This window comes from Lepidothrix coronata, unplaced genomic scaffold (genome assembly GCF_001604755.1).
Source record: "Lepidothrix coronata isolate B3197 unplaced genomic scaffold, Lepidothrix_coronata-1.0 Scaffold74, whole genome shotgun sequence".
NCBI lineage: Eukaryota > Metazoa > Chordata > Aves > Passeriformes > Pipridae > Lepidothrix > Lepidothrix coronata.
The window spans coordinates 2,301,389-2,329,367 of record NW_016690254.1 but is presented as its reverse complement, the minus strand read 5'-3'; the positions used below and the strand labels follow the sequence as shown (position 1 = coordinate 2,329,367).

General features: G+C 40.8%; 2 protein-coding genes across 8 annotated transcripts in view; one reads left to right on the top strand and one right to left on the bottom strand.

The window, feature by feature from the left end:
• The window catches only part of DIP2C (disco interacting protein 2 homolog C), a 310,204-nt gene extending 301,471 nt beyond the window's left edge, over positions 1-8,733 (top strand). For all 4 annotated transcript variants that reach the window (XM_017819402.1, XM_017819401.1, XM_017819400.1 and 1 more), the window contains 2 exons: positions 591-714; positions 5,583-8,733. In XM_017819402.1, the coding sequence (XP_017674891.1) occupies positions 591-714; positions 5,583-5,835 (377 nt within the window). In that variant the 3' untranslated portion in view covers positions 5,836-8,733. The remainder of the gene's footprint in view (positions 1-590; positions 715-5,582) is intronic.
• An 8,878-nt stretch (positions 8,734-17,611) lies between these two features.
• The window catches only part of ZMYND11 (zinc finger MYND-type containing 11), a 105,889-nt gene continuing 95,521 nt past the window's right edge, over positions 17,612-27,979 (bottom strand). For all 4 annotated transcript variants that reach the window (XM_017819381.1, XM_017819384.1, XM_017819385.1 and 1 more), the window contains 3 exons: positions 25,900-26,172; positions 24,650-24,835; positions 17,612-19,997 (listed from right to left, as the gene is read on the bottom strand). In XM_017819381.1, coding sequence (XP_017674870.1) covers positions 19,875-19,997; positions 24,650-24,835; positions 25,900-26,172 — 582 coding nt within the window. In that variant the 3' untranslated portion in view covers positions 17,612-19,874. The remainder of the gene's footprint in view (positions 19,998-24,649; positions 24,836-25,899; positions 26,173-27,979) is intronic.

Genomic DNA, 27,979 nt, shown 5'->3' with positions numbered 1-27,979 from the left:
AGTATTTTCTTACTTGTTTTAATGAGATTCCTTGTCTTTTGTACTCATGTAAGTGAACCAGCACTGCCAGGTACACCAAGTCTGCGCTTGGGAAAATATTACTTTCCCATAATTTTTGGGAAGCACAAGGCACGAGCAGAGGTGGCTGGGCTGACCAGTTGAGGCTGTTGGCCAAGTAGGGTTCCTAGCCATACTGTTAGGATGAAATCTGTCCTTTCTCTTTCAAAAAAACAGAGAGAAACAAGGACCCTATTGTCTATTTAGAGCACCTTAAAAAAAGAATGAGTCTGTTCTACATTCACCTGGGAGAAAAACAGGAATTTATGCCACTGTCTTTGAATAAAAATTTCCACCTTTGTCTTCTTCCAATGGGAATAGTATTTCTGCCTTCCTTCCTTTCTTCTGTTTTTTGCTCTTCATTGCACCTCAGTAATGGAAAATGCTCATTAGTTCTGAAATCACATTGGCGTTTCAGAAATTTAAGGATAACTTATCTTATACTTATTTAACTTATTTCTTAATGTGAACATTTTTGTAATTTAATGTACTGAAGAATAGAATCATTGACTTTTTTTTTCCTTTACAACCAGAACGCCATGATGCACTTTATGTTGTGGGTGCATTAGATGAAGCCATGGAATTACGAGGGATGAGGTACCATCCGATCGATATTGAAACCTCTGTAATTAGAGCACACAAGAGCATCACAGAATGGTAAGGATTATATAACACCAGGGCCCTTACAAAAAGCTGAAATATCTATAACATCTGGGTTTTTTCCTTGGATATTGCAATTGATCCAGGAAATAGCCTGTCGGGATGGTCACAGGATTTATAACCCAGCTGCAAATGTATCCTTCGGATGGAAACCTTTCACAAACAGATTTAATCAGAAAGGACTGTTTTCTGCTAAGTTCATTCAGTATGTTTCTTTTTTTTGTTTTTGGGGGGTTTTTTGTGGTTTTAAATACAAGTGAAGGGATAAACTTTTAATTGGAGAGAGACAAACAGATCTCAGGTAGGTCAATAGCTGTTTCTTGGAGTTTGAGATGTACATTCCAAGCAGGAAAAGCAAACTGATAAGAATTGAAACCTTAGGAGTGTTGTTACTAAAAGGAGTAAGCAAGTGAACATTTCAAATAAATGAACACACTAATAAACTTTATTAGTGAACACACTGTTATTTTTGAATTGGTTATTAATAAATGCAGCAGTGATCAAATCAAGGTCGCAATGGAAATTGAAGCAGTAAATCAATGAGTTAATAATGATGTTGTCTTAATCAATGTATCATCCTCGGATGTACACAGAATGTAATCATTTTTCGAGGCTAACATGAGAACAAATTGCTTTTCATTATTCTTGCATCAGGAGACTGAGTCAGGTAGTTGTTTTGTTTTGACACAACCTCAGCTCAGTTATTCACCTTTCAACCAAAGTGAACCTGTCACAACAGCCACAGCAATTTAGTGAATATAAGACGTGACTCTCACTTTTCTTTTCAATTCTGGCTGCAGGGGTATGGCCTATAGCAGGAAGCTTAATAATGAATGAAGCACAGCAACTGAACTGGTTTCTTCAGTAAAACACTTTGTTTTTTTCTTAGAAGTCTGTTAAAATTAATGCAGTTAGTTGCTTGGCTGACTGTTACTGAGATTTTGCCTTATTGCTTCCTCCCTAGAGCATCATCAGTGGTGGTTCAGTCATGTGCCAGCCACCCATTTCACAGGGAGCCAGATTCCATGCCCTTATATAGACCAGTGTGAACACTTTAAGAATGTCATTAAATTGCCCTTGAAAATGCATCAGATCAGTATCAGCAGTGGATGGAAAGTTTTCAGATCAAGCTGTTTAAGGACTGCCTTATTATAAGATGGCCACAGATTCATAAATTGATGTGTTCAGCGGTAATTATTTGTCAGAGGTTTGCATCCTCTCAAATTATGAACTCATGGGCAGTGAATAAAGTAGCCATATCACACTGCAGAAATGTCATTGTGGGTTTCAGTACCCAAAAATGCTTAAATTATGTTCCTGTTTTCACGAGTGGTGAGAGTACTTTCATGGTCGTTTTTGTTCCACAATCACAGAAATCCTGAGCGGGATAGTGGCAACTAAAAAAGGGCTGGGGGTAACCTGGTATGACCAGAGAAAAGGCCTCTGAATTTCTGCAAGGATGTAGAAGTACATGCAAATAATTCTCAGTGCCTTAACTTTTCCCAGTAGCTGAGTGGTAACGTACAAGGCACATGAGCAAGAATTCAGAAAGCGTTCTGTACTATTGCTCCCCTTTGCCCAAAGATCAATATTTAAAGTTTTCAGGGTTGTTTTTTTCCTCATAAAGAGAGATTGCTGATGAGTTAGATGTGTTTCTGATGAGATCCCTGCCAAAAAGGGACACACAATAGTTCAGAGTGACAACATCTGGTCTTCTCACAGTTCCCAGCCTCTTCCTAACCAATGCTCTGCCTAACAGCTCTCTCAAACCAACATCATGGGATTTTCGTTCATAGTCCTTGTCCCGACTGTCCTTGACTTTTCTCATATAACTTCTCTTTCACCTTCTCTTAGAGACCCTTCTCTTGTCTTTGTGAAACATCCCTTGACAAAATAACAACCAGCTAAATCTTTCTTTTTATATATAATTTGTATATACCTTTTTGTGGACAGGGACACTGAGTCTCTCTTCTTGTTAAAGGCCGTTGTTGTTTTGGTTACAATGACCCATTAAGGATTTAACTGCATCAATTCCTGTAGCAAACAAAGGGTACTGGGTATGTCCAGTTGATAGATTGTAAAAACAGCCTCCAAGAAACACATGCTCATTTTGTAACATTTGACACTGTTGAGGAAAGTGGTAACTTGTTGACTGACATGTCATCCTGCTGGGCAACTTCTGTCATTGAAGATCAGATCTGAAAGGTCATTTAAAATTATTCTTTTCTCTTAAAAAAATTTAGCACAAAATCAACAGTCTCTGGGCCTCCTGTGTCTCAATATGTAACAAGCAGAAGAGTGGCACAGTCCATTTTTATTGTGATTTACACCTACACCAGGCATTTTTGAAAGTGTTTTTAATTCCACAAAATATCTTGAAAAATAATGGGTGTGTTTTAATTAAGTCACATTGTTGACTCAGTTAAACATCAAAGCCTTAAAAGATAAATAAAACAGAGCTTCCTGGAATTTGCTAAGAAGTGGTTTTCTCCCTCTGCGTAATGACAAATAGGTAAAGCTACACAAGGTATTTGGAGAAGGAAACAATTAGGAGCTTCTTTCTCTGGAGATGTTTCAACAACTTCCTTGTTTTTCCTGAAGCATTTGATGACATGGAACCAGTAGGAGGGGCCATTCCCAGCTCAGTTCATTATTTTGCATCTTTTGGGTGTGACTCCACAATTTCTTCAGGAAGGGTAGCCTTCTTGGGTCCCTAGTTTTTTGGTTTGATTTTTCTGAATTCATCAAGGCTAGAAAGTTAATGTATTCATAAGTGATGCATGCTGGCCTATGTATCTTCATCTTAACTGGTGAGAACATAAAAAGCAATATTTCCTTTTACTTACAGTGGTCACCAGTGACTTAGAAACATGACATATGAAATGAGTTTTAAATTAAATTGAAACCCTCTTGAAAGTGTCAGTGGCGCAGGGACTTAATAGAAACTTCATGAAGGTTTTGGAAATCAGTCTCCTGAATTCAGACAAACTAACTTCTTCTAAGCCATGTTTTAGGGACCTGCTCCTTAATCTTGCTATTAATTGCTTTCTGAAGTAACAAGGTAGGAGTACATGGTTCCAAACGCTATCTTATATTTTAATAAATCCTCCCCAGGCTTTTTTATTAAAATATATACAGTACTAATTTAGATGTTTGTACAGCAATCCATAAAAACTCCAGGACCTCTCTGGAGATGGTAACCTGTGCAGATTGATACTTTGCTTTGTTAACATGCAGCATCAATCAAAACTTACTAGAATGTCTGTGAAAACATAATTACAAATGAAAATTTATTTCACAGCAGTAATAAGTCAAAAGAGCCCTGTTCAGACTTGCTTTGGCTGCTCATTAGTTTTCCAGATCAATAACCACATAAGAATTCAATCAAATACTACTTTGGCAGGATCTGAAAATTAATTTTTTTTTTTAAGAGTAAGTACTTTTCTCCTAAAATCCATTCTGTCAAGCACCAACATAGAGCACATTTTCATAGCTAACTTTTGGGCAAAGTAAGATATGTTTCCACAGTACAGGGATATTCATAATTGTCTCAGTAGACTAAAACAATGCATTTCTGTCTCAATCAAGCATTGACCTTAGGGCAAGTAGCTCTTTTTGAAGGTGGCTTATATACATAGTATATTCTAAATTTCAGATCCTTATGCTCAAGACAGTTCTGGGAACTTATCCCCTGATTTTATAAGGTAAAGGAGAGTAAAGTACAGGGCTTGATGTATGACTTACATGTGTAGAATATTATTATTTATTCTGTGAAATAAGTTAGAGAAAGAAATAACCATTGTCTGTGTCTTAAACACCTGCAAGGAAGAATAAGATTGCTCTTTGTGGCTGAGCTGTGCTGACCTCCTGTGAGATGTCAGAGGCTTTGGAGACCTTGGAGATATGGGGAGGAAGATGGAGGGAAGCATATACCAGACTTTGATACCCTCCCAACCTCCATGTTTGGAAGGATAAATTCATTATCTTTATCCAGAAAAGGTGGCAGGTAGCAGAACCCAAAATTTACCTGCTTCAGCTCAAGGGCTTAACCAAAATTTTGGAGTCTTACAAAGTTCTTTTAGCAAAGAGGAGATACTGGTGATAGTGGTGTTCCCTTGACCATCTCAACTGTTAATCAGGAATGTAAAAACTCCTGTCCCCTTAAACGCAACAGAAAGAAAACAGCCAAAATAAAACAGATGGAGACACAGCTTATTTCTGTGGAAACCAATTGGTCCAGAAGAATTGCAGCTTTTTTGTGCTGAGCTCTGACCTGCCTGGACAGCAGCCAGCCCAGTCCAGAAGGCACGTAGCCGTGTTTGCTGAGGACAGTGCAAGGAGGATGCTCCTGCCCTGGCCACCGGGGACCCATGTGCTGCCTGCACTGTGCCATGTACCTTCCCAGGGCTCCACACCCCTTCACCAGGCAGGTTTTATCCCACAAAACTTTCAGCTCAGACTGTTCTCCTGCTGTTCTTTTTGGTCCCTTCTCTTTTAACCTCTTTGGCTTTTCTGGGCTGCTGTTCAAAAAACCCCAGAGAAGACACCTCCACACACACACATCACTCTGTGAACAAAGCAGAACTGGGGCAGTTCTCTGGCTTCAGAGGGAACTGCACATTGTCTTTCTACCTCCTTACATAGCCAGCAAGTCTCTGTAAAGTTTAGCCCAAAACTTAATATTGCAGCAATATGAAAGTGAGAGCTCATGGGGCTGTTCTCTCTTGCTGCTTACACTTTGTACTGAGCCCACAGAAGGAGCCCAAGGAATCCAAACAAAAGGTAACCAAGGTGCAAGGAAAAGGATAAAAATGAAATGGATAAAAAAAGTCCACCACTAATATTATTTTTTTCTTTCATTCCAGTGCGGTGTTTACCTGGACAAATTTATTAGTCGTTGTAGTTGAGCTGGATGGATCAGAGCAAGAAGCTTTGGACCTGGTTCCTTTGGTCACCAACGTGGTGCTGGAGGAACACTATCTGATTGTAGGGGTGGTGGTGGTTGTGGACATTGGTGTAATTCCTATCAACTCCCGTGGAGAGAAACAACGTATGCACCTACGAGATGGATTTTTGGCAGACCAGCTAGATCCCATCTATGTGGCCTACAACATGTAGTCTTGTACCTTAAAGCTTCCATGGACTTTACTATAGATGTATAAAATTTTTTTGTGTCCACTAAAAAAGTGTGCAGATAAGATGCTGACACTCATCAGAATGGAACTGTTTCTATAACGACTTTTCAAAGCAGTCACGATTGGCAGGAAATAAAATGTGAAATGTTTTCTTTTACCACTAAATTTTAGAAAAGAAGGACTATGGGGTAAGGCCCTTCAGTGTGTTGGAAAAGCCCATTTTAAACTTTTTTTTTTTTTTTGCTTATTGGACAATACTGCTTTTTGAGTAAATGTGGCTTTGTATTTTACATTAAGTAAGCTGAAGTAGATTTTTTTTTTTATTCTGCCCTCCAAATGGATTCTTTTAAAACAATTTGCATACTAATACAAATAATTGTTTCCTTCATTTGTTTTACTATGTCATAAAAAACTGATGAATACAGATCTGTTACTAACTGAAGCCATTTTAGATCCCACATCTTAGGAAACTATGTAGTGGTACGAGGAGAATACCCAAAGTAGCACCTTTCAATTAGAAATCTTGCAGCTTTCTGTCAGAGATGCTGAAAGCCCAAAGGCCAAAGAGCCTTTGCTGTTAGCATTAGAATGGAAGAAATTTATAAATAAGGTGTATTTCGGCAATGAGCTTGCAAATATCTTTGTACTAAACTAAAAAGATAAAATAAGTTAACTACTTCTTCTGTAATTATGTACAAAACGTTTAATTTATTTTGATCTCTTTAGAAGTATAAAAGAGAAAAAACATTCAAGAATATTAAACTCTTGAAATGTTTGCTAATATAAAAACAAAGTGTTGTATTATCTTGAGTGGATAGTATCACATCAAATATATATATATGAAATATAAATTCACTAATGACAAAAGATTTTAAAGTTTAAAATGCAGTACTTGTCACTTGCATGGTGTCTCCCACTGTAGATAATCAAATGTTACTCACAAATTTTTTGGAAAAAAAAAAGCAATCCTGGATTGCTAAGTATCCCTGTCAAAAAGAATCCTCTAGATACCAGCAAGTGGAATTATTGCTGCCTTTAAGGCAGTGAATGAATTTTAAGACTAAAAATGCACTACAATAATTTTCTTTTCTTTGCCATGGAGGCAACAATAAATATTTGTGCTGGCATGTGCATACACTTGTTAGACTTAGAAAAGGCAGGTTGAGGAATAGCACTGTTGTCTAGCTGCAGAACTTTGTTGCACAATTTTTTTCATTGTTTTAGTTGGTGTTTTTATTGCTATAAGAAAAAATTTCGGGGTTATTTGCACAGAGTTATCAATTTGCCTCTCAGCTAGGACACATAGCTCGGTGGCCAACGCATCCAGTTTACATTTACAGGAAACGATTGTTTCGATGGTCTTTAATTTATTCCTTAACAGAGAGGAGCATACAGTCACTACAACCGACCTGGCACGAATCGTGCATCTGCTAACTAGTCCCTAAACACATTAAAACATCAGAGGAACCGATCTGCCTGTTTAAAGAACGGAGGAGTCCCGTGGTCTCCAGCCTGAGGCCGTCACGGGAGAAGAGTAGGAAAACATGCATCACAGCTGCCTTCATTTTACTACCTTTGGATAAAAGAGAGGTTTGATTCCCCAGTTCTGTTGTCTTCCCTGCGCCCCGTGCCCCGTTTTTTAAAACCTCCCCTTCCTTCATGTGGTTGTAACTGAATTGACCTGTTTGTGATCAAGAGTGGGATTTACCAGCTGCAGTCCAAGAATGCTTTTCTTATTGTCCCAAATGACGTTCATGTGCTGGCTCTCATTACCGGATATGCATGACTAAGATTGTTGCAGGGCAAATGTAATCATGTTTATATCACGTTTAAGGGAGTCTCAATGCTGGTTGTTAAAAATCTTTTTAAGAGGTAGGGACGTTTTAGTCTGCATGTACAGTACAGAGCATCTCACCACGTCAGACGCGTTTTCTTTCAGACCATCTTTTCCGCCCTCACTGTCCTGTGAATAGCCCTATTCATGCTCTGCAGACCAATCCCATACTTTGTCAAATTCATTTTCTGCTCCCTAAAAAGAATAAAATCTGTTCCTAATGGCAAGTTGTTGTAAGGTTTCAGACGAGATGTTGATTGATTACAAACATAATTGCAGTGTGTGAACTAACTTGTGAAGTCCTGCTATCACTGATCTCAGTACTGCAAAACAAATCTTGCTGTCGTTCAAAGCATCACTTTAACCTTCATGAAGTCAACTTTGCATTTGTAGAGAATAAAAGAACTGCAATGCAGTTGTGAAACGCAGTTAATAACAGCTCTCTTCTGCAACCTGTCATCTGTGGTTGTTAAATCCTGAGTTAAGAGAAATGATAAACTGAGTTTCTGGTTTTGTTGTGCAAGCAAAAGGAAGGAAACATTTAAGCACCATCAGACTGAGCAATAAAGAAGGATTGTTCTGTATTAGAAACTGTACTGTAGATAAACCATTCATGAGAATGTATAAAATGTTTGTCTTGTGACCTTGTGCTTTTGGAGTCAGACAAAACCATGTAATCAACTCGATGCACATGCACAAAAAGAGAGGGTACACAATGAACATTTAAACACAAAACTAATCAAACAGGAGCAGATTCCTCATGGTGCTTGTTTATTATATATATTTAATCCTGCTTGACACTTTACCCAAGGGAAGACTGTCCCTTTTATCAGTTGAATGTTAGCAGCGTTATTTCATAGAGTGTGGTGACTGGTTAGAGAAATTCATGTAACTCAGCCAATCACAGATTCAAACAAAAATTTTTATGTGCAAAGGACAGCAACCTTCTTGTATGTTAAACCACCAGTACGCTTTGTACATCTGTGATAACGCCTGTTTTATATTCAAATGAACAAATAAAAGCTTTTATTTTTGTTGCTCTGAAAATATCAGTTTCTTAATTAGTCATCTAAAATGGAGCTTCCAAGAGCTGCGGATGCTCAGTGGAGGAACATGGAGAGCTATACTGTAATTTTATTTTGTTTACCTCTCTTGTTGCATAATTTATTAGTACAAATCATTATACTTTTAACAATGTTTAAATACCGGTGTGGGCATTTATTGCTGAAAGACTTTCATATGGCAACAAATGTTTTTTGTGAAATGTTTTTTTAATTCTTTTTAATATATTCAAATATACTGTTCACATTTTTGCTGAAAGTGTAAAGATTATTGTAAGCTTGGTAACATTTTGTGAGAAGCAATAACAAGCATTAGTACTGTAAAACTCCTCAAATTTGTCACTTATCACTTTTGTTGCAAGGTCTTTCTACTAATGTGCTGCTAATAAGTGCCTAAGTAAGTTGCTGATCCAGGTGTTACAGCTCTGCTGGAGCTTTCTGCCAGTGGAAATATATGGGTTACTGCTTGGTCACACACATGGGGGGCTAGAACCTCCCTACCGATTCAGAAGCCTGGGGCGACCAGATGATACCTCTTGGAAATGTGATCTGCCTGTTTCCATTGGCCTTTTCCAAAAATACCTTGGTTTCAGAGCTGGCTCTCAGCCACTGAGTAGCAGCGTCCCCAGAGAAGAGGTTTGGCCCCAGCTCTGATTTTTCAAATGTTATTTCAAAGGGTGCAATTCTGAGTCCTCCTGTATTTGGAGGCCTGTCTGAGAATTTCAGGGTATAAAATCCCATTTCTGATGGCTCAGATTTCAGGTTGCTCATCACAAGAGGCAAGTACACGTTTGTGGACCCACAATTTGCCTGAGCAGAGAGTGCAACCCAAAAATTGTGGGAAGGAGAGAGCAAGTTAGGGATGGAAGAATGAAGAAGAGCAAGTTAGGGATGGAAGAATGAAGAGGATGGCAGAACAGCAAGTAGTTCCTGATTCAATTTTACTAATCATTTCATAAAAAAAAAAGGTTTTGATGTTTTATGTCAATGGGATTAGGGTTTCTAAAAGGTCAAAATATTTCAAGTCCACATTTTAAAAATAGTTTTGGCAAACAGTGTAGCTGTAACACTGAAAAGCTGGTTGGGAATCTCAAAAAAAAAAAAAACACCTGAAGGGTTAGAAGAATCATGCACAATAAGAACAGTATAATTTATTCATTATAAGGTAAGAACTGGGAAAAAAAAAAAGCTTGATAAAAGACCATACAGATTTCCTTTTCTGTTTTTCAACACAGAAATTTGCTTTATTCACCATTATTGTCAAGGCAGGGAGGGAAGGTCATGCACAGGGATCAACAACAAATTCTCACCAGTCACCTTATGAGCAAAGACAGAGGAGAGCTGAGTTTGGGGGAGCTTTGAACTTCCTCCAACACATCTCTCAGTCAGCCCACTCAGTCACAGAACACTCTCTGTAGCCTTGGAGATGCAAATCCCAGCTGTGGCTCCTCTGTGGGCATGCAGGTGGCTTGGGGGTCTGGGCTGGGCACTGCCATGGGCCACAACTGGGTGGGCAATGTGGGGACAGGTAAAGCCTGCAAAAATCATCTCAAAGGGGGGGACCCCACTGTCCCCAGGGTAAGAGCCAGTCCTGATTTTGAGTTTTTTGCTTCTTTGTTTTATTAGAGAAACTTTTTCCTTTAAAACTGAGATTTGAAGAGAAAAAAAGTAAATATATTCTTCATTCTGAAAGTAAAAATTAATCATTTTGGTTGGGGATAAAATATGAAAGTTCAACCTGAGTTATTTTTTGATATCTGGATTGCTTAATTTGGCAGCCCACCTTTCCAAAAGCTCTCACTCAACTTACCATGATTTAGGATTCTCCTTTTCATATTTTTTTCAGTTCTCTTTTGAGGGGTATCACCTTAAAACTGGTCCAAAAAACTGGTCCAAAAACCGTCTCAAGCGTTGCCCTATTTGTGCTGCACCTCACTGAGGTCAGCATCTTTGAAACAGCAGCTCCACTTTCTTATGCAGCAGACCAGCAGCAGCCCATCTCTGCAAGCTCTGGCACATATCCTGACTGGGCATTTTAGATCAACCTCAGGTTCACTAAGCAGGTCATGCTGCATCATGCCAGTCCAAGTCAGTACCAGGAGTGCTCTTTTTTTTGATCTGCATAAACAAGATTTCCCCAAAGCCAAGACACTGTTATACTCTCTTATGAGGAGGAAAAAAAAAACAACCAACAAACAAAACCAAAGTCTTTTCCCCAGGGATCCCACAACACATCTAAATAATAATTTTTAAAAATTATTACAAAATATTCTACAGTGATGGCCAGTTAATGGGCGGATTCTAGAGGCACAAAGCTGATCTTGTTTTAATTTCATGCTGTGGTAGATTGATGCTCTGTCACATGGAGGGGAACGAAGGTGGTGGAAGCTCTACAACAGGGAATGGCTTCCAAGTGTGACTGGCAGCATGTGGAAAAGGTTCAGAGATGCCAGGAGAGTCACCTAGAGAAGAGCTGTACTGAGCCACCAGTGAAGCCACCAGGCTGAAGACACCAGTGGAGAAAGGCATAAACAAAGGGCAGGTTTAGGAAAAGCAGTTGGTATAGAAGGGCAAGAAGACCAGGAAAGAGAAGACTTTGCATAAGGGACTAGCAGTTGAGACTATCGAACCCTGTAGCATCGGGCACCTGATTTTAGGGGCCTGCATTTTAATTTTCTCACTTAGGTGAATGCATTTCAAATCTGGAAGCTCCAGATGCTGAGACACACAGCCTTGCTACTCTTAGCCCCGGAATTAGTCTGGAGGTTTGGATGAACTACCCTTGATGAATTCAGCCAAGGGCTTTAGGATAAGACCCAAGAGAGGAAATGTATGGAGGTAGGAGGACAGACGGGCGTGACAACAACAGAGTTTATCCCAATCCGAATAGTTCAGAAAACTAAAAAAACAACCAGGTCTGTATCAGGGAGAAGGCAGGACTGAAGCAGTGAAGTCCTGGGAGAAGATGAGGGTAAAAAAAGGAGCTGCAGGAAAAAAAAATAAATGTTTCCATGAAGCCAGGTCAGGAGGGGAGGGTGGCACAGGCAGTATTCTCAGAGCAGAGGAAGACAAGAATTTGAGCCAACAACTGCCCAAAGGATATTAGTGGCTGAGGAGGTACAAAGGAATTAAACTTTCCCTTGCAGACACGTGCTCATGAGCATTTCTAGGATGCCTCTCCCAAACATTTGGGTACTTTCCTGAAATCCACAGAAGGATTTGTTTTGCGTGCCCTCCTGTCTCCCCACGGCATGTAACTGTGGTCTGGGGTGAGGATACACACCCGAGTGCATTTGCCTGGTCACTGCCCTACACATCCCTGTGTGGCTCTGCTGCAGCCACAGCAGCTCAGCCTGGGTTGGCTACTGCATGAGGCAGGGATGGGGATGCACAGCCTGAAAATGCCTGTGTGCTGCAGAGGCAGGCACTGGGCATCCCTCATGGAAACCCACAGCCCACCCTGCCAGTCCAGCAAAAACTGAATGGAGAGTGTTTAAGTTCTTCCCTTCCCTTCTCTTACAGCTCTTTGGTTAGCAAAGAGAAAGAAAAAAGCAAATGAAGTGTGGTCTCAGGTATAATTATTTTCCTTCAAAGGATGGAATTAGTTTTTCATCTTGTAGCACAGCTTTTTAACAGAACGAGAGCCTTTTAACTGCTGTTTAAAGCCATAATAAAATGACTATTAGAGATCACTCAATTGTGAAAATCTTCTAACAAAACCCAGATTTTCTTAAATGAAAACTTTCATTGAAAGGCTCCTATTTCCAGTGGCTCACCTAACAGGGCAGTAGCCTCGCTGCCCAAATGATGCCACTGCATTTTGCTGTGCCTGCATGCAAGCACGTGCACTGCCATTGCACTTTACTTACAACTACCAGCACCACTTATTTCTCCAGCACAATAAAGCCAGAGACAAAGTCAGGATGCAACCTGTCAGTCCGGGACATGGCATAACCAGTTTTGATTTGGAAATGCTGAGCCACAGGAAAAATAATAATTAGAGGACATGTTGAGAACACTTGCTCAGTGTAGACCTGCACTTCAAGTTATACCCTTAAAAGAAAACCCCGAGTCCACATTTGACTTTGATTTTGGGTATGGATTGACTCTGTGTCAAAGGGATAGAGCATCAAAGGGAGAGCATTTTCATTATGGTCCTTAAAGAGCAGCAGGAGTTGCATGGCTTCCTCAATGTGCCTGTATGGTTTCCATTAGGAATTACACAGGCATCTCATGGTGGCTTCTGAAGTTCAGCACAATCAGTCCTGCTCAGTTCACAGGGGAAATGAGGCTGGAGGAGCACCCAATCCCAGAGTGCCCTGTGGGGGATGAGTGAGGCAACGAGCCCCACTTCATGCCACCAATGGAGTCTCACATGATCTTTGAGATTGGAGGGATGCAGTCGTGTGATGAACTTCAGTTCCATAAATAGTAGGAAATTTGGCCAAAATTACCTTTGGGGCAGTGTTTGCTCCACGAAAAGCCTTCCAAGAACTTCCCCCACGCTTTCTGAGTGCCTTTGCACAGCATTCCTGCTCTGAACACAGGATCAAGCAACTGAACTGTGGATTAAAATGGTGCTAAGAAAAAAAAAAGTGGAAGATAAAAGAAAGTCACAGCAAAAAATGTCCCCCCCCTACCCCAAATGCCACAGTTATTCCTTACAATCCAGTTCTGCACTTTTTTATCCAGTTAGCTCCAGTGATGTCATGTTATTAGGGATTACAGAGTGGGCCCATGCAGAAGGGGCTCAGGAATGTCCTGATAGGTTCTCTAACTCTACAGCTAAGCTACACATCCCACACAATCTCAGACCCCAGGGAATGAATTTTTAAATCAAAGCTTGGTCTTTTTTTTTTTTTTAAACAAGGGTTGTTGTGGGACAGGGGACTCCAGACATCCCTTTGCTGCACCAAAAAGGTGATGGCAGTAGCTGGGAGAGATGGAAACACTCCCTTTGCCCAGGGAGGTCCTGAGCAAGATCAGGATTAGGTGAAGAATCAGAAAATTCTGAACAAACCTGTAAATAGGTTCTGTCTCTTCAGCTGATTCAATACAGAGACTGTATCTCCAGGAGCCTTGGGCTAAAAAGAAAGGCTCTGGGCATGGGTGTCATACCAGGGGCAGAAGAACAGCAGGCTGGGCTGTGTCAGGCTACAGAGGAGCTCAGGAGGCCTCTGGGTCTTATGTTTGATCTCCCAGCTGCCCTATCCCTGCAGAGGCCCCTCCTGTGGCAGTTGATACTTATTATTGTCTGTAGCTTTCAAAGGGAGGCTCCTGCACCAGAACAAGCCTGAGGTGGCTCAGAGCTTTCTCAGCATTAGTGTGGAACCTCAGGACAGACTCAGTCACTGAGCAGGGAACAGCTGTGTGAACTGCCTCCTGTCCCCCTTCCCAGACTTCAAAAGCCAATGCCACCCCACTGACTGGAGGGAAAGCAACTCCAAGGTTTGGGGGCCTTTCTTGCAAGTGCAGCATTGCACCCATCCAAATAGAGCACAGAGAGGCAGCAGGAATGCTGCTGGTGGGAAGGGCTGAGCAGTCCTGGGCTCTGGCTCAGCATCCAGCACTGACTCCCAACAGCTTGGCCAGCATGGAGCAGCTTGGCTCACTGCCACAGCAGCCACTGGCATTGGGGAGCCCAGGGTTAAAAAGCTGCTGGCTTCAGAGTCAGTGGGAAAACAGAACAAGCAATTGCATGACTGACTTGCACATCTTGCCTTTCTTTGGGGGAAAACTAAAAGGCTTTCCAGCACTTGTGGTCTTTACAGACTTGTGAAAAGACAGGGAAAGGCTCTGTCACTCAGTCAAGTGATGTGTCAGCCAAAGAAATTCTCTCTCCAGCACATAAGCCACGCATGACAGAGTTTCTGGCTGTGCTTTTCCTGTGGGAAGGACCCAGTGTTGCTGGCAGGGCTGAGCTGCAGGGCAGGCATCAGAGGACATCCCTGCCCATGCCCTGAGGTTTGGATGCCTTGTTCTACTCCCTCCCCAGAGCTCAGCTGACCCACACGGCTCTTACATCTCCCAGCGAGGACAATGAGCGGTGTCCCAGTCAGCAGAGGCACAGAGGGGTGGCCCATGCCATGCTTCTTTCCTGGTGACAGGGGCTTCAAGAGCTGCTGTGTGCAAGGCACCAATTCCCTTTTTGATTTTAATGAGGCCATTTTTCACCTTGAAGGCTCTGCTGCAAGGGACAAAAGCACATTGCTGTGGCTGAGCATGGTACAATTGTGGCCCAGCACCGGCCCAGCACAGAGCTGGCTCCCACATGCTCTTCCCATGGGAGCATGACTAGAGGAGAGGCAGAGCTGGCACGTGGCAACAAGCAGGGCCCCCAGCCACCTGCAGTGGATGGCTGCAAAGGATACCTTTCCTGTTAACAAGTAGTTAAAAATGAAAGTGCTCTGGCTTTATTAGTAAACACTGTTTTCTGCTGCAGAAGTCCTTTTCCAAACACTAGTAAAGCATTTTGTGTAACCAGATTCACAGTGTCTTCTGATGCAGAACTCAGTTTATTTTTAGGTACTTCTCCAGGGTAAATCCTATTTCCATTGAAGCTTCACGCCAGCTTAGCTTTCACTCCAGGGAGTTAACAGTAACTGGCCGGTGGCCTTGTAAACAAACACATTGCTCTGCCTTGGCATTTCTTCTGTATTATCTTCAATTATCAGTCCCCTTCAATGTACAAATTATCTACAAAGCAGATGATGTACTTAATTTCAGCTTCTCCATTGCTGTTTGCCATTCCTAAAGGCATCTTTCTGTACTTCACTAGTGGATCCAGGGTCGTGGGGCTGGAGAAGTCCCAGGGTAAGCATGGCCATGGGGAGCAGAAGGGACAATTTAGGGTCAATTTTTTCTTGTTTCTCTTTCTTTTTCTGATTTTACAGTTTTGAACCTTTAGCAATCAACATTTCTTTTTCAGAGAGCGTTACTTGGAGTCTATCATACTTTTGAGCCTTTTGACATATGAAAATAGGTTTTAAGAAGATAAAATATGGGGTTTGGAAGGTCCAAGATAGTTGGGTTTTTTTCCTTTTACATTACCTATAAACATTGCTCACTTAAACACAAAAATACTCTACTATTCTCATAAATAGGTAGACTTTTCTACTTGCAATTGCATTTTCTTAACATGAAACAATGCAAGAAGGGCTTTTCTAGTTTTGATATGTCCCCACAATTTGATTTATGAAAGCATTTGGGAAGCCATATGCACAGATTGCATATGTACTCTCACTCAGGGAGGCTAAAATTGGCTGGGTAACTAACTACCAGTAACAAATCCCAAACATATTTCACATACTCGGCCATTTAAGATTTGGAAAGGCAAACAAGCTGTGAGCTGGGCAGCTCACTCCACCTAAAGGAAGCAGGAGGCAGAAACCACGGCTCCTTATTAAACTAAAATAATAGCCAGAGTTAAAATAATAGTAATAAAAATAAAATAATAATAATAATAATAGGAAAAGCCAACAATAAAAAGTTTAAGTCTTTAAGACCGATACTCTAGGAGCACTGTCTGCAGAGGTGAAGCTGCAGGAACTCAAGGAAACCCTCACTCACCCTAAGATCTCTGGTGGAAGGAAATTTGTAGATTTGGGGCAGTGCAAGGACATTTCTCCTGCTACACTTTTGCCAGTTGGCACTGACAGAACCCAGTGTGGGACATGTGATGGAGTATGGCAGGTCACAGATGATCCATGTTATGCAATGAAGGTGGGAAACTTGGCAGGTCCGAAGTATTTAACCTATTTGATCCCCATGCTGGCCCCACTGGTGTTACCTGAACTGGCAAATGCATGTGTGAAGGGATGTGGGGGAGCATTTCCACTAAGGATTTTTGTCACTGGAGTGCTGATGAGCAGTGCTGTGCTTGGAAGGTGACCACAGTCATCAAAAAGGGGAGATGATCTAGGAAGGGAGCTCAAGGGGGATACTGTTTATTCCTGATGCTGCATTGCTGTCTTATGTGATTCCCTGTGCTGGCTGCTGGCATTTAATCGAGTTTCATCAAGATGAATTAATAAAATCTGGCTCATGTAAGAACAGAAAAGTTTGGATAGTAAAATCATAAAAGAGACTTTGAGGGATCCTTGGGACTTATAGGTCTTTCCAAGTCTTTATTCCCATAGGGAAATTCTTAAATTACTGCAGTGAAAATAACTCCCACAGTGTCCCTCCTGCAGCCCTGAAGTCCCAGTGGCGCTTCAGGATGACCCACCCTGCCTGTGACTCGTTCTCAGATGGCCCTTTCTCTTGGGGTGGCTGTGGGATGTGCTTTATGGGCAGTAGCACCAGGATAGGCCCTCAGCTCCCTTGGGCATCTCACTGGCACCAAGTCCTGGCTTTGCAAATAGGAGAGAGACTGTGCTGCTCAGGCCTGCCTTGGCAAGAGAAACCTTGCTGCCATTCAGATGAAGCAGGATTCATACAGTCCTCTCAGTCCCCCCAGAGGAAATTACTTTGTTAATAAAATACATAACAGGCGCAGGCTCAGGGTTGGTGACTGGGTGAGGGAGGAGGCAGAGTGGGGCCACCGGTGAGAGGAAGCACAAGGAGAAGGGGGGCTGCGAGCTCCAGCCTGGCTTCTGGCAGCACAGGATCTGGCATTAAAAGCAGAACATGATGGATGTAACCCTCGGAGGCTGCCGAGAGCCACATTAAATGCTGAAGTCCTCCCATGGCCCTGCCAGCTCCCCTTGGGTCAGAAGCAAGGTTCCTGAGAGTTCAGACACAACTCCCCTGTCCACAGCCCAGGCTTCTCTAGGTGAGGAGAAATAACAATAGCAGCCTCACCCATGCCCACCCAGGGGCATGATGACAACTGGCCAAAATCAACACAGACACTTTCACTGAAGTTTTTTTTAAATACATTTATTAACCAATGTTAACACATTAAATGACTCTATATATTGCTAGTCAGAGCAGCTTACAAAATGCCAGAATGCATCATAAACTGGACAGCCACAATGAATAATTACAATGTGCATAGTGGCTAAGCTCAACACTTTAATATAGCTTTATGATTTGCAGAAAAATTATTTTTAAATCATGATTCCTAAAACAATCAATTGTAATTTTACCTAAAACTTATACAAAACCAGGCCACAATCTTTTTTTTGTTTGTTTTGTTTTTTTTCTTTAAAACACACAGTTTTCACGCTGTAGTAACTTGGAAATGTGCAACCGTGTCAACAGAGACAAAAAAGCCAAAGTAACACGAATCTTACTTTCATGCAGCTATCAGTTAAATATTACATATTCTGGAATGATTTTACACCAAAAATATTTCCACAATAACTTGCTTTCATAGGGGTGGATCGAAGTTTTGGAACTTGTAAAATAATTGAACAAGATTGATTTTTAGTTGTGAAGTGTTTTACAGTCACAACACAGAGGCGACAAAAGTTAATTACACATTTATCAGGCAATAATGTAGCTGTGGTAATACAAGTTACCATCTACTTACTATTTTTTCCAATCAACTTACCACTTAATTTCTGCAACATATTGGGCATTATTTGGCGGTATCTAGTCAATTAACTTATATCACCACTGTAAGTAAAAAAGGTCAGGATTTCAGTGGTAGTTCACAGAAGTCTTAGTAATATTTTCGTCTTTAAAATGACCCTGACAAATCCTAGAGAAAACTTTTTAAAAGGCTTTCCTCCTGATTCTTCAGCTTCCATCGTTCCATCATGTAATTGCTTTCAATAAATATCAAAGATCTAAATAAATATTTACAAATTATTCCTCTAACTTCTCAAAAAATAGCTGGATGATTAATGGGCATATGACTCAGTCTAAGACCAATCTTTGAAAGAAACTAAAATGTGGAGACACTTTAAAAGAAAAGCTATTTAAGTAAGCTTTACATCTATTTAAAAAATTGTCTCTGAACATGGATGCAATTCATATATCTATATATAAAACAAACAAAAAGAAAATAATTTTTCAACTATCGATCCATTCCTATTGGTAATGCTTCTTAATCCAGACATTCCGCAAAATACAGACTTTTTACAAATCACGGCATCTTTAATACAAGAAAATTAACATGCATTATTCTTCATTCTGAGTACAGTGATGGAGCTCATTATTAGGCAATGACCCATTACTACAAACATAACGGCTTCTGTGAAACTTAAGTGCTTTTTCTCCTTTTATTATCAAGTTATGATGGACCAGGTGACACCAGATCATAGGTGGTCAAATGACATTGGATTGGGGAGGCCGAAGGGGGCGCAATAAAGTAATTTATATGCCTCATAATTCCGAGTATGAATAAAGGTAGTTGGGTTTTTTTTGTTGTTTTTTTTTGGCTTTTCTTATTCTTGTTACAAGCACTCATGTTAGGACAAAGATGAAATGTGCAAACTTCAAAATTTAAATATTCATTTTTCTCTAAGATCCAGCTCAGTAAAAGATTACCCCAGTTCCCTGTGATTTTAAACTACAAGATCAAAGCTAATATTTTGTTATAAAAGTTATATATTGAAAAGAAATAATGAAAATAAAACACAGTTGGGAAATATTTAAGAAAAAATACGCAGGACTAGCACCTGCTGTGTCAACCCTGTTCCCTAAATTCAATCATGTACCCACTGGTATAACCAATAGATAATGCCTTTAAACAGTAAAATTAAGCTGAACAAAACCAGCTCAACAAGGTTAAGAAATAAATGTTACATCAAGGTAGTATGCTTCTTTTTTCTGAAACAGTTCTGTACTTCTTACATTCAGATCTAGTTTTTACATGTTCCTTTTGTTAAACTTGCAACATTTTTCTGTTTATAGATCTGCTGTTTTTAAAGATTAAAATCTCTGTAAAACCTAAAAATGTTTTAAAATTTGCTGAAAATGCAACAAATCCTCTAGTTTAAAATTATTTAAAGTAACCTGCTCCCACAGATGTTAAATTTATTTCGCCGACAAAATTTTGGAGGAGCATTGAACAGAAGACTGAAATTACTTGTGCAAAATTTCTTTTACGAAAAGTGTTTAAAGGCTGGTGCAAAATGGGAAGCAAATTCTAAACAATTTTGGCTTCTTGGAAACAAAAACCGCTGTGTCTGAGAATAGCAATCATCGGGGTGGTGTTCTGGGGGAGGAATAACTCTTTCATCTTTTTCTGCGGCAGGTACGTTTGTGTTCAGCATGCCAGTGCTCCTGCTGACACTTGATGGAGCAGTAGGAAGTGTTCCAGCAGCAGTGGTACATGGCCTCCTCTTCACAGTTGTAGCACTGGAGAGAACAAATGAGACAGGATTACCACCCTGGCAGGATCCCTCCTCACCACCATTCTCACTCACATCCATGGATGCACCAGTACATGCAGAGCAGGGCCTCTCTTTTATTTATGCTTGGGGCATCCAGAGGCAGGAGGGCGTTTTTCACACGTGCTGAGTGAAGCAGCAATCTTTAGCAAATCTGCACAACGCTTTCATGTTTACCAGAGTCTGGATTATTTCTTTTCAAAAAGTCATCTCTCATTTAAGAAAACTCATCTCCCAGGATGATGGACTGACATTTTTCAGCCACACAGTGCAGGAACCATCTTTTACCCTCCATTTGTGTAATAGAACGCTGATCTATGTCTTAAAAGCTACAATAAATCAACAGGCACTTCTGGCATGAACAGTTCTGTGCAAGCTTGAAAATTGGTGTTTCCGAGGTTTCTTTACAAGCCTGACCTGTCCAGAGGTTGCTGGGGAAGATCCTTTTTGGCCAGGAAAATCTCAAAAGTCACAACAGTAACATCCCAGGAGACAAGAATAATTTGTTATTGAGTGGTTTGTTATAGCCCATTTAGGGTAGATCTGCAAGGAAGTCACTGTCACTGGGGTTTGCTGACTGCCAGACAGCATTGCAATCTCCTGAAAAGGAAACCTTGTGCTATATCAGTGCTGCTGAGAAGATCAAGAGAGTGCCTTTTCCTCCAAGTCTTCCAGAAACCAGGGAAGGCCTGTTGGACACAGGATGGCTACCTGGGCTCTTGCTCTAACCCTAACCCTAACCCTAATCCTAACCCTTGTCATGCCTGCCAGGATGGTACAATACTCCTGAAAGAAAGATATTGCACAGCCCATGGTTTATGCAGAATTACTTGGGTCTGGGGACCGCTGCAGCAAAGAAGATTTCTACCTCAGAACTCACAGAACACCCCCAGTATTCTGGGAAAGCTGGAAGAGCAACTTGGAAAACAACCCTGTGATCTCTGAGGAACTGAAAAAGGGAACACAACATGCTGGTCAACACTACGGGTGGTCATCAAGGAGGTACAGCACCCCACAGGCAATGTGCCCTGTGTTCCAGTGGTTTTATACCCCTTAGGAGAGTGCTGCAAAAGCATTAAGTGTCATTCAGACAAAGTTCTATAAAGTAGGGTGGCATTGCTGCTAAAGGTACCATTCATACTCTGTGTCCTTGAGAGCCAGGTTCTAATGACCTCAGATTTGTCTTTCTGACTCTGATCTGCTCAAAATCAGAGTACCTTAGGAATCCAGTCTGAAATGCTTATTGTATGATGGGGAACAGAGGGAGGGATATCACACAGTCTGTGCAGGCTGTTATCAAACCACAGAATAACACACAATTTACTTTTTACGTCCTGCCTAGCTACAGTGCTGTTAATAAAACAGAGAATTACAAAGCAAACAAACCAAACTGCCTTAAAGCAAAACAAAAAAAACACAGCAACCCAATCTACTGCAAGACAGAACCAAGAAAGCCAACATTTACATTGGCTAAACTGACAGCCATTTATTTACATCAGCAATAAAGGGACTGCCATAGCTGCATGAGAAGGGAACCACTCCATTTTCCTTTTATAATTTAGCTCCTGGGAAGTTTATTTGTGGAAATGTCTGCAAACAAGTGTCCTCTCGAGAGCTGTTTTCCTGGTTTTTCATGTTGCTGGCTGCCCACAAGCCTCTGGGAGCCATTAGGATCATCTGCTGGAAAGGTGCAGGGGAACAGCTGTGTCTCTCCATTATGTACAGCATGGGTCTCAGCCCAGAGACCAGCTTCACATCTGTTTGCTTGGAGAGATCAAAAAAAAGCTAAGACAGGAGAGGACAACTGATCTGTGGGTCCTGCACTTCCCTTTACATATGCTGGCCATAAGTTTGGGATGTAGATCTCCACTTACAAAAGGAAAATAGTGTCATCTGTGCTGGTACCAGCACATGTGGCACAGGAGGCAAAATGCCAGTTGGCCTCAGGCCTCCTCTTTTCTTTGTATTTTCCTCTTTCTAAATATTATCAGTCACTTGGGGTTTTGTTTCAGACAGTACACATCACAGACAATGCTCATTCACTTAAAAACCACCTGTTGCGATTTAGCATAAATGTGTGTGTAAATAAATTTGAAAGAAACAAAGTTAAAAGCTATCCATAGAAATGACTTATGCACCAATTTAAATGAGGATTATACACAAATAAAAGAACTGGGAGAAACTAAAACAGAAACATTGTTAAGACCAGCACTCCAGCCTGTATTCTGGAGCCCATCAAGCTGCATAATCTCATGATTTTTATCCCTCCCTTTAAATTTCTTCCTTTTGTTTGCTATTTACTTGAGGTATCTGTATATTACACCCAGATTTTCTGGAGGTACAAAAAATTAAATTGGGCTAAGCCAAGGGGATTGTGACCAGTTAGAGCAACAGGAAGTGTTGTTCTTTAACTATTCATTAGTCTCCTGAGGGCTGTGAACGTATCTTCTCATGTCCCTGTGTACCACCAGCAAATTGATCCCTTCAGCCCATCTGGATTTTTTTTTTAGACACGAGAAAAAGACAAATATAATGTGAATAATAGCAGCTGTATTCCCAAGCCTAGAGATCTGCATTACACAAAACCAGAGGTCTCTGCTTCTAATTAAAAAGGAAAACCACCAAAACTCATTTAGTACGTGTGTTAATTACATGAGATTTTGGTAAGGAGGTATCATTATAATAGCAGCATACAAGTGCAGTACTACACACCAGGGACTGTCATTAGTACCACTGAAGGAAAAGTCACTGGGGAGTTGTGTAATTGGACCAACTCCAGCCGCCTAAGGCTGTGTGTTGGCAGGCAAATCCATCAGCTTGAATGCAAAGGTCTTTATCCTTACCCTCCCTCTCCTGTCGCATGTAAACCAGCTGCCTGTATGATGCCTTCATTTAAGGTGGTGATTGACAGATAGTTCGAGGCCACAGAAATGGGCAAGGCTGTCAAATGGTATTTATATTTTTCATTGTCTCGCTTGGTAAGAAGCTTTATGCACATGATAATAAAATGCAGTGATGTGGTACCGAGGCACTCTCTGATGAGGCTGAAGGATATGGTAAAGGACGTTGGAGCAGATGAAAGTAAGTCTAATCAGTCTCTTTTGTAAATTCTGCCTTCAAAAGCACTAAAAAGCAGTGAGAGCTAAGAGTCCAGACTCACAAACAAGTTACTGTGCCCAAGTCACTGCATGGTGGCAACAGTTCACATGTGGGCTCTTGACTTCTGACAGAAGAGAGCTAATTTGATGTATTCTATAGTGGGCAAAGGCAATTCAATTTCCCTCTCCAGAGCCACAGGCAAGCACACACATGCAGACACAGCAGCTTGTGACACACTGAACACAATAACTTGTTCAAGATGGAGACATAAATAACTTTTCTGGTCCACAGAGACAGGTAGACAGGGAGGAAATTTCTCATTGACAGAGACCCAAGCACTGCACCATCATAACACCCACAATAAAATCTATATGAGGAACAGAAATAAAGACTCTACAGGAGCTCTGGCATTTGAAGTAATTGTTCTCTTTCCAAAAACCAAACCCACTGTCTCGCCTGAGTATTTATTCTGCTCCTCTCCAGAGCAGAGTTTTCCCTGCAGGGACCATGGTTTCATGTGTAAGCACAGGAACTAATGAGGCTGAGAAGCAGCAAACAGCCCTTTTACAGCAGAAGGCAAACCAGGCTGTCTCTCGGCTCAATCTGCCACCTCGTGGAGGCTCCTGCTCCTTCCCAGCCCCACCTGGCCAAGGCAGCACTCCAATCTTGTGCCCACCCCTCTTGTGTTTTATACACAGTGCAGTGTGACTTTCTGAATTATGGACTTCATTCCCTTGTTCTCTGAAAATTAGAAAAGAAATAGCAAAGTCTGTGTGTGTGCAAGGCTCCCAGCACCTCAGCATAGTGATTTCCACCTGCACTCTGCTCCTGGCTGGCAGCAGAGTATTATAGGGAGAACACACTTCTGGCTTGAAAAGAAAACAAGAGACACAATCCAAACAAAACCAGAGAAAAGTCTGTGCCATGTAATAGAATGGTAAGTTGGATGTCTATTTTCACTTTCCTAAAGGGCGTACCAACATGGTTTTTTTGTAGTTGATGCTACAGATTTAGCTTAACAACTGAACAAGGGAGCAAAATATATTTCAGAATGTCATGTCTGAAATATAAAAGAACATAAAAGAGCTGCAGAAAAAACGAGGAGAGGAAAAAGCCAAAAGGATATCACTACCAGCCTTATTAACAGGGGAATCCAAATCGATGCAGCCAGATATTGTACCCTCTGGGGTCTTGAGATCAAAGGAGTGTGAACATAAAGCAAAACATGTCTTACACGGAGTAAAACTGCATTTAGAAAAAAATATTTTGATACTAACATCTGATTGGGCTTGAGTAGACAGTGCTGTTAACACTACCAAATTAGGATGGAAAGTAATCAGAGTGTCAAGTTTAAATTCGGAGAAAATTTGAAAGTAATAATATGAAGGAGAGGGCCTGACAGCTGAAAGACCAGTGAAAGAGCAGTGCAGTTAAAAGTAAGGAAGAAAACACCTTCAGTTGGCCTGCAGTATGCATTACGCACTTCCACTTATTCTCTTGTGATAAATTTTTGACACTTACCCACTGCTTCTTCTTGGTCTGGGAAATCAGTTGCTTGTGCTGGCCTGCTAGTTTTTTAATTTCTTCTAAAAATTCTTCTTTGCACTTCTCCTTTACCTGCTTACATTTTCTGTCCATCTCTCCTTGTGCATTGGCCACAGCTTTATTTACAGCTTGCCTTTTCTCTTCTTCCATCTCTGTACGCAGCTGCCATAAGAAAGTCAGCAAAACAAGTCAAGGGACAGCTATTGGAATAAAAGTATCTTCTTTAAACCTCTACTCTTTAAACCTCTATTACTGTTGTGGGTAGAGATCAGATAATTAGGGATTTCTTCTACTTAGAAACCAAAAAGTGCTCTTTTAAGAGTTATAACAAAATAAGAAATGTTCAAAATAAAAATGTAACTATTCTGCTAGGCATCTACAAAACTAGCTAAATAGGTTCTACGTATATTTTGTCAATGATCAGTTTACAAGTTTATCAATTTGTCTTAGAAAAAGATTTTGTCTTTTCCAAATCTACAACTGCATGTATATCTATAGCAAGGGCACAATGGAAAATACAAAATAGAACATCTCTGAGTTCAGTAAGAGGTACCTTTTAGTATTCATTGTTAATGATGTTCCTTTGCCCTTGCTCAGGTATCTAAAAGCTTGGTGTCTTAAGTCTACAGGATAAACACTTAAACTCCCTAGATTCATTCCACACTCCTTCATCCAGAAGGAAATTCATCTTAAGATGGGTACTTAAGAGAGGTCAGACAAATCATCTTCTAAATCATCCTGCTCTCTCCAGCCAAAGGTGATCAGGTCAGGCTTAGACACTGAATTTTAAAAAGGTTATTATTAGTTAAGAAAATTCGAACAAATTTCAGTGATCCTATTCAATCTTTAGGTTAGAAGATTGACCAAAGAAGAATTATTTATGAATAACAGTTAAACAATGCCATTGTTTAGAATCACACTTGACAATGGAGACAAAGGCTTTGGAAACAGATACTCGTGAATGGACAATTAGCTTCAGTTTTGGATCACAAACTGATTTCACTGGAAAAGAATAAAAAAAAGCAGGAGTTTTCTGTTCAAAGTAGGTCTGTTGGTAGAGAAATGGTCTGAAAAGCAATAATGGAGACTATTTTTATGTGGTCTCTTTGGAAAAGATTTTTTTCATCTCCTTACAGCTGTTTGTTACAAAAATAGAAAAGAATGTGAAAAAAATCTACATTTCTCCTCTCCTCAAAACAGAGTAGGTGGTATTTGACAAGTGTTACCTTTTCCACTGCCTCTCGCACAACTCTTTCAGTTTCTCTTTTGTGATCAGCTTTCATCCTGTCCTTGAAATCATTAAAGATTTTGGTGTATTTGTCATGGCACATGTTCTGACACACTCCATCGTTACTGGTCTGGGTGCTCCGATGCAGCATTTTTGGAGAAGAGGCACTTAACTTCTTAGTCTGAGTTGAGACTGAAACTTTTTCAATGGGCTGAGGCATTGTGGGAATTTCCTGGCTTGAACTTACTGCTTCAGTTTCAGGTTCTGGCTCCTACAGAGGAAGAACAAACTTGTTAATACAGATATCAAAATAGACAAGTCAACTTGTTAACTATACAGTTCCCCCTGAGACAAAATATCTCATGACTAATGCCAGAGCAATTAATGTGAAAGGTGTCTATTAGACCTTTAGTGCTAATGGGATGTGGGATCCCTATGGAAAACCAACATGACAGTGGATAGGCTCTTTTGTCAGGCTCTCCAAAAGGAAGCACACAAATGGCATCATTATGCTACACTCATCAGCTTCACTTCCCGAAAAGTACAACAAACCTCAGAGGGTATGTTGAATCACTGCAGATCCCTTTAGGTTACTAAAGGTTTGCTGTAGATAATTTTTCCCCCTACCATTCTGCCTGAAGAGACTGTAGCTGCCTGGCCAAGGTGCCTGAATTGTTTTGGCAAACTTTGGGCTTACTCTGGCCCAACAGGCTCCACTGGAGTCTGTAATATTCCACTGATTCCATAGAACTGCTGCAAAGATTGATTAGTACTTCAAAGGTGCTTTGAAGATGAAAGGCTAATGAGCGTCTGCATCTTGCTTCCAATAATACAGAACTAGACTTGGATGACCACAGAAGCATTATATAATTACACAATTATCAAGAAAAAAGTCATAGTTACTGTATGCACTGTACTGAATTTAGCTGCCTGTGTTATTACACTGGAACACCAATTCCTCCTGCTCTGTAGAACAGATCAAAGTTATATTCCTGAAAACTCTTATTGATATTTGAAGTGTCTGAAGACACAAACAAATAATATTTTATTTTTTTTACCTGAGATGTTTTAAGGCTCATATTACAGTGTAGAGACAAAGCACACAGTCCTTGTAACACCAGCCTTGCTCAGAACTGGATTTTGTGCCTGTCTGTCTGATGGGGCATTGCTCACACAAATCAAAAGACTGACTGTGTATCCCCTTTTGCAATCAATTACTCTCTAAGAGATAACTGCGATTGACTTCTGGATCACTGACCAAATATGAGCAGAGCTAAGAAGGCAAATGTTAAGACAGTAAATAAAAGAAGCAAACTACTGCATTTGCTTGCCAGAAAACACAATAAAAATGACAAGACATCCTAAACTGTTTGCTGCAGGGAACAGCACAAACTGTGTGTCGCTGCCTCCAGTGATGAAGGTGCCTCCTGTGGGATCAGACACAATGGGGAGGCAGGTGCCCAGGCACTAGGAACGGTCATGCCTGTATTTCAGCCACCAGCACCATCCCAGAGAACTCTGCTGCTAAAATACCCAAACCCTCCTCTGTAATGGCATCCTGAGTCCTCTTGCAAGGACTGGGGCACATGTGCACATTTTTCTTAGTGTTCAACATGCAGCTGGAACAAGGCCAGGAAAAAAGTCCTTGGCAGTTCGGAAGCAGATTTATGGCTCTCTCCGTAACTGCCCCCTTGTGTTACATGTGCAATAATGCAGCCCTTGGTTACCGGATCCTCCCGTGTGCACGTGGGATAAACAAGGAAGTTCCACAGACAAAGGAGGATATGATATTTCATAAACTTAACAGTCTAATTCTTTGCTGTCTATAGACTTACTAAGTAGCCTGAGTTTGTCATTAAAGAAAGAAACGCTGTAAGCTGACTTGATTTATTCATGATACAGAATATTCCCATGATGACACAAGTGGCCTGCGTGTGCAAGGCACAGTTATGTTTGTTAGCAAGGACGACCAAGCTATGGGGCTGGAACTTACAAGATTAATACTGTAAAACCAGTAAAAGGTGATTGAAATTGAAGGAGTGCTTATTAAAATTTTTTGTAGTATTTTTTGTACTTTG